We start from the raw sequence: 7765 nt of genomic DNA on the forward strand, positions 1-7765 counted from the left end.
ATCAGTATGCTACCACACTCTTATTTACTGTTATTTATTACCTGATTGAGCACATAATACTAAACTGGCATTTTTACACTCTAGCCCCCAGTGTTCCCTTGCCCTTTGACTTAATGCATTTGATAATTAATACTATATCCTCATAGAACTCCAGAAAGTGCAAATCGAAATTTGGCACAACAGGTAAGACTACCTTATTAATGAGAATATTTTCAAAATTATCAAAAATAAATCTCTAGGACTTGGAAAAAAATTAAAACTTCAGAAAGACCTACCTGAGAAGACATTTATATAACAGAATTGGAGATTTTTAATAAAAATAAGTATTTTTACATTTTAGTACCTAAGACACCAGAACACAATGCGTAAATATAGCTTGAGAGTCCAGTTTAATTTTTCAAAGTACTCTCCAAAGTGTAATGACATACCAATATACCAAGTAGTGCTAGTCTTTGCTAACATGCCAATTTACTGATTTTATGTAAAGATTTACCTCTCATAGTGCTTAAAACTAAGCTAGCTCTAAAGCATGCAGTCGGTCCTCTAATAATCTTATTTATATTAGTCTCCCTTTTTCTAAAGAGCAAAAATTATTTTTCCATTCAGCAGGTCAAGCTCTGGAAACTTAATTTATTCATATTTGTGTGCCCAATGCCTGCAAAAATTCCTCCAATATAATAGACATTTGACAAATGTTCATTGAACCAAATTATCTCAAATCCCATACATGTAGAAATTAATAACATTTTACTGCATAAAGTCTTTTTGAATTTATATTTTATGTAAGATTACAGGTTGTTTAAACACTCCTCTGGCTGAAAAGCTGTTAAAATTTCCACTTAGAAATCCCCAGCTTCATACTGCAAATATATTGATCATATCATATTTTTTCTCACTAATGTCTATTAAATGTTTTAGGAGTTTTACATTCAGAGTTAGATAAATTAGTGACTATTAAAATGGCAGTGGCAAAGTGATCTTATAAAGAATTGTTTTAAATGTTCAAGCATACTATTTATTTGTCTGTTAAATTACTGAGTGATATGGTTTGGCTGTATCCCCACCCAAATCTCATCTTCTTCCCATATGTCATGGGAAGAACTTGGTAAGAGGTGACTGAATTATGGGGGCAGATCATTCCTGCAGTGTTTTCATGATAGTGAATGAGTCTCACAAGATCTGATGGTTTTAAAAACAGGAGTTCCCTACACAAGCTCTCTCTTTGCCTGCTGCCATCCATGTAAGATGTGACTTGCTCCTCCTTCCACCATGATTGTGAGGCCTCCCCAGCCATGTGGAAATGTAGGTCCAATAAACTTCTTTCTTTTGTAAATTACCCAGTCTCAAGTATGTCTTTATCAGCAGCATAAAAATGGTCTAATACACTAAGCATTGGAATACAACTAGATTTAGTCTCATGAGAGTAACTTGAATTATAGGAAAAACTATGACCTACGTCTTATTTTTCCTCTTGTAGCAAAAGTTACAAAAGATTGCTCTAAAGAAAAATTTCAAAAAAAGTACATCAACTAAGAATTCAGTCTGAATTGACTCAGGTGGAAAAAAATTAAGAAAGACAAGATCTCAATGGAATTTTTTATGAAGTACTGTAATAAAAGAGACGTTCAACTTGCCTGTTGATAAACTCATCTGGCTCTATTCATTAATCATTAAAATCTTAAATGAAGAAAAATAGTATCCAAAAAAGAAAGTTTTTAACAGAGAGAGGGGCAGTCAGAAGTTTAAGAGCAGGATTTACAGAAGAGACTAAGTAAGGAGAAATATTCTAGAATGTAGGAAAGCAATACAACAGTTGTTCAATACCCCTTTGTAGTGACTCAGCATTATTTTCCTTTTCATTTCCTTCTGTATGTATAAAATAACATAAAGTAAAAATATAAATATTACATAATATAGATGCTGACAAATTTAATTTTCATCACTATTCATCAGAAGAAAGCAAATTATATAGCCCCTTACTGTTTAAGACTATTAAATTATGATTAGTTTTAAAATATTCATGTCTATATTTATAAAAGTATAAATTACAATTCTCTTTTAATCAGAAAGTTATAACTTGTTGTTTTGAAAAGAAATAACCCAAGGACATAATGGATTTATTATTGCAATATGCTAAAATAAAAATACTTTTTCATTAAATTACTAAAATTGCATGAACATATTATTACATAAATCTAGGTGTTATATTAATATTTTCTCTATTTTCAGAATAGAATACATATAATAATTTGGTCATATTATATTCTTTATTTCTGCCTACTTGGAATAAATCTCAATGACTTAACTTGGTATTTCAGATTTTAAGGGAAAGTAGAATGGCCACATATTGTCCATAATTTTGTTATCTTTGATTCTCATATTTAATAAATCACTTTTGCTAAGGGCTACACCAAGAATATATTTTAATGCAAATTTAACACTAACAGAATAAGATATACCCAGGAAATAGTTAATAGTAAATTTAAGCATTTCTGCCCATTTTAAACACAAGCGTATTTTAATCAACCAATAAATAGTTATTGAGTATCAATTAGTGCAGCGCTTTGGGGGAGAAAATATAAATACAAGACATTTTAAAGGCATTACAATGATTGGAGTGGCACTCAATATGTGCTTTAGACAACTCCCTCCATCACAAGCAAGTATATCTACAGAACATTTGAAGATGGACAAGAACACCATTGGGCATTTTTATTTTGCACAATATTAAAAAGCAGTTTTCTAAGAAGACTGCATTGGGCTTAGCAAATTTATAAAGATAGTACTGTATTGCCCATATTTCTTCATTGTAGTTGAGTCTCCTTCCCACAATGGCTTATTATACACATTACAACATCTTCAGGGTCTACAGAATTAAAGTGGCAGTGTTATTATTTTCTTAAGCACATTTGAGAATGGAATATTCTTCCTTACTCTTAATATAATATGCCTTTGCAGATTCCTCCAATAAGTCTAATCATCTTGACAAAGGAAAATAACCAAGACAATACAACGACATTACAAAGAAAAAGAATGACAGTTTCCCTTCTACTTTTCAAAAATGTTTTATAATATGATTTGAGATTGGCTTTATTCAACAGGCTGAAAGAGGAATCAATTCTTACAAAGTGACACTCTCTATAATAAAAAACACCTACACTTCTGAATAACGCATCCATTCCCACACATTCACAAGGTTATTACCATTAGAATCTTTTCCAGAAGAAATTTTCTGACAGGAAAAGTATGGCTTTGTTTAGAATAAGCTGACAATGTCAGTAAAACAAGCAATAAAATATAAAGAGTTGAGGGTTTTGTCTTTCGTTTCACTTCTGCAACTCTGGCAAAAGTCTCTATTTTATCTTGCTTTCACTAATGAGACTGGTGTTCTGCCTATCAATGGTTCATTTATACAACTATTTATTGTACTCCTACTATGCACCAAGTGTGTGTTAAGTGCTGGTTACAGCAGTAGTCAAAACAGATAAGGTTCCTGCTCTCAGAGAGTACACAGATTTAGACAATTAATCCCATAAGTAGCTATGGGATTACATATTATGAGCATAATGAAGGAACAGTACGGGGTATTGACAGAGAAAACTAGGAAGACAGAATTTAGAATGAAATTTCTCAATTTAAGCTGGGATTTGAAGGACAACAAAGTTTGCCAGATGAAGAGTAAGAAGAAGAGCATTCCAGAGGTCATAACTTATAGGAAGGTCCTGGGTGCTGCATTCCCAGCTTTAATAAAGCAGTGGGCTCAAGTGCAAGCATGGGGAAGCAGAATGTCACCTGCCAAGGTTATGGTGGTAGTCACGGGCCAGGCCTGTTGGTCATATAAGAAAATTCCCATTTCTTCTTTAGAGCAATGGGAAGTGACTAGAGGATCTGAAGCAGGGGAGTGATCTGTTGTTATTTATGTTTTATAAAGACGATGTTTGCCTACTGCCTGAAAAATAGATTTGGTGGGGTCTCACATGAGGGGAGTCTCAGAGACAAAACTCCCTCTGAGGGGGTTCTCACTGTCAAAACTCTCCAGCTGAGTTCAAATCCTTGTATAAAATGACCCTTGTCATCTCCATTATTTCCCTCCACAGGCACAGTGTCCAGCCACATGGCACACACAGCCATTCTCAAATTTGCCTCCCCACCTAACACCTGGCTACGCTTTTGTCTGAGTTCTCCACTTCCACCCTCTCCAGACTCTCACTTCTTTACCAGTTAAAATCTCAAGGAGATTTAGGTGAGATTTAGGAAATGAGCTTTGAGTCAGTTGTGCTAAAGGAGGTACACTTGACTCAAAGCCCAATGTCTCCATGAAGATTTTTCACTATTCTTTAAACCCCATGTCACTCAGTATAAAAAATTTGAGCAGCAAAAAGGGAATAAGGGACTGACTTTGGCCTTAACCGTTACACTCCAGAGTTATGTGTTTCCCAAGAGTACTCAACATAGAGTATCCCAATTCTCACCAACACACAACCAAGTCTTGGGCTGAAAACCATTATTCCCGTTTTTAGATTTTTTTTTTTTTTTTGAGACACAGTCTCACTCTGTTATCCAGGCTAGGGTGCAGTGGTATGATCTCAGCTCACTGCAGCCTCTGCTTCCCTGGGCCCAACTGACTCTCCCACCTCAGCCTCCTGAGTGGCTGGGATGACAGGCGCACACCAATATGCTTGGCTAATGTTTTGTATTTTTCTTTTTTTTGTTGTAGAGATGGGGTCTTGCCACATTACCTAGGCTAGATCCTTTCTAAATGCAGAATTCTACTTAAAAGACAACTTAGAAATACACATTTATGTTGCTGACATAACATCCTATTTGCACACATGCTTACATACCAACAAAAATTGCATCTAGCTAATTTTTCTATTTCCAGGCTTAATAATCTCCCTCTGATTATGGGGAAAGCATGGATATATCTGATGAACTATGATAAATCCAACAGACTTTAAGAATAGCTAAGTCTCAATCCTTCTGGATCTCAATACCCATTTCTTAAAGTTATATTTAAGCTGCCTTAGAACTGGGTCACAGTTTTAACTAGAAAGCCTAGGTAGATTGACTTTGACTCTGATACAGTGTACCTTACATTATACTTTTCTTTATTGTATGTGCTCTACCTACTTCCAAAAGGAATTGTAGCTCCCTTTAAAGGAGAACTTCCAGTTCCTGGCACTTGCAAACTGCTTAAAGTTTGGCTCCCTGCAATGCCCCATAGAGAGGAGCAGGCAGATCTAATTGAATCACAACTTGCGGTTCTGCTGTGCTCCAACCAACAAATGCAGACAGACCATAATCAGTCACACACATAATTGTGGGTTCTAAAATATCATTTTGTCTGAAAAAAAGTCCAGTGAAACACATAAAAATAAGATTTTAAATAAATTAATTTTGACAGTTGACATTATTATCTCAAAAATAATCCTACAGGAATCATTTTATAAAAAAATATAATCCATATTGGTTTAATTATGAAAGTTTGACTAAAAGAAACTTAAGAAATGAGCCAACATTTTACTCTAGAGGCATCTCCTTTTACCCACCTTGATCTCTTTCATGCCATGTTCGACTTCCAGCAGCTGGTGAATTTGGAGAGGGGTAAAAGTCTCCTGTAGGACTTGGTTCCATATTTTCATCTATGGATATAGTTTTGGGTCTTTTGCTGTTAAAATATGGCAATAATTATATTAATGGGATTTCTGGGAACATTTGAAAGTAAATGATCTGAAAAGATCCTTACTGTGGAAATTTTCATAAGCACAGGTAATAGTATTTCAGAATCATTTTGAAATAATGGTGAGTATTCAAGACATCAATAGTAATAGCAAATATTTCTAGTTGCATACACCATTTATTATATCATCTTATACCTAAACTTATCTAACAAATATGGTGTTCATTATATTTACCATTCAAATGTATTTTCAAAAATATTCCACTAATAAAAAGTGAACTCTTAATGTAGTTAACCTTCTAATATTAAAATTGTGTTAAGTGTGTACCTGACTCACTATCATTATCAATACTAACAATGTTCCTTTAATTGGGATTTTTCATTGATAATGCAGTCCTTTCACATTAATCCAAAGATTAAGACCAAGAGCTTTGGAGTCAGATAGTCCTAGTGTAAAATTCTGACTAGGCCACTTATGAATTCTTAATAGTAAGCTCCTTAAATTCAGTTAAGTCATCTGTAAAATGGAAATAATAAAACCTAGTTCAAAGGCAGATGGTTGGAAGGGTAAATCGAGTTGTTAAATGTAAAGCTTTTAGTTAAGTGGCTGGTGTTTAGAAGATACTTATCAAATTGTAATTTTTAGTAACAACCTTATAATTAATAATAAAAAATTTATAGCATTTTACTAATTATTTTATATATTACTCTTTACCTTTTTCTTAAAACTTAGATTATTTATTCTTTATTCTTAAAATCAACTGTGAAAAGAGAAGCCCATTGGCAAGTTCGAACTAAATGGTACACTTTTAAAATGATATCTTTTTTTTTTTGAGACTAGGCCTCACTTTTTCGCCCAGAATGTTGTAGAGTGTGACTTGATCTTGGCTCACTGCAAAGTACACCTCATGGGCTCAAACAATCCTCCCACCTGAGACTCCCAAGTAGCCTGAACTATAGGTGCCTGCCACCATACCACACCCACATGATTTTTGTATTTTTGTAGAGACGGGTTTTGCTGGGTTGCCCTGGCTGGTCTTAAACTCCTGGGCTCAAGCGATCCTCCCACTTCAGCCTCCCAAAGTGTTGGGATTATAGGCATGAGCCACCGTGCCCAGCCAAAATGATACATTTTAATATGGAAATATGACTTATCTCAATGATTAAGAAAGATGAATAACCAGAACAAAGATTAAGAAGCTATTTTATATCCATACTGGTTGATATACTTCTTTCTTATGCCCCACCAATATCCTATAAAGCAGATAATTATGAAATTATGACTATAAAAATGAATTTTTTCTTTTTTGTTTGTTTTTGAGACAGGGTCTTGCTCTGTTACTCAGGCTGGAGTGCAGCTGCATGATCACAGTTCACTGCAGCCTCAAGCTCAAATGATCCTCCTACCACAGCCTCCCAAGTAGTTAGGATCACACACACATGCCACCATACCTTGCTAACTTAAAAAATTTTTTGTAGGGAGGGAGTTACCCAGGCTGGTCTTGAGCTCCTAGGTTCAAGTGATCCTCCTGCCTGGGCCTCCCAAAGTTTTGGGAATCCAGGTGTGAGCCACTGTGCCCAATGAACATCTTTTCTTTAATTAAAAAAAAAAAAAATCTTATTCACACCTATGCTGGTAAAACCTTTTAAAAATATTCGAAATTAACATTTTGTAACAATAAGAACCATAATATTACAGGATTTCAGTGTTGAAAGTGGCCTCAAAAATCACACATACATACCAATCCCCTTGTTTTTACAAATGGGGAGACACATTTGAAGAGATTCAGTGGATTGCCCAGGGCAAGTTAATGGAAGCAGTCAGACATAAGGTAAGGACATCTGACTTCCAAACTGTGCTCTTTCCACTGCGTTGCGTTTCCACCACCTTGAATGATGCATACGTCTGAGTACATTTGTAGATGCTCATGCTTAATATTTGACTCACAATTCTCAGAGTATTAATATGATATAGAAGACGGCAATTTCGCCGGGCGCGGTGGCTCACGTCTGTAATCCCAGCACTTTGGGAGGCCGAGGCGGGTGGATCACGAGGTCAAGAGATCAAGACCATCCTGGTCAACA

At 35.0% G+C, this 7765-nt stretch overlaps 1 protein-coding gene across 13 annotated transcripts in view; it reads right to left on the bottom strand.

Moving 5' to 3' along the window:
* Window positions 1-7765, bottom strand: part of NFIB (nuclear factor I B) — a 441470-nt gene that overhangs the window by 54330 nt on the left and 379375 nt on the right. For all 13 annotated transcript variants that reach the window (XM_037733504.1, XM_037733509.1, XM_037733508.1 and 10 more), the window contains exon 6: window positions 5550-5668. In XM_037733504.1, the coding sequence (XP_037589432.1) occupies window positions 5550-5668 (119 nt within the window). The remainder of the gene's footprint in view (window positions 1-5549; window positions 5669-7765) is intronic.

Source organism: Cebus imitator, unplaced genomic scaffold, assembly GCF_001604975.1.
Source record: "Cebus imitator isolate Cc_AM_T3 unplaced genomic scaffold, Cebus_imitator-1.0 Scaffold533, whole genome shotgun sequence".
Classification (NCBI taxonomy): Eukaryota; Metazoa; Chordata; class Mammalia; order Primates; family Cebidae; genus Cebus; species Cebus imitator.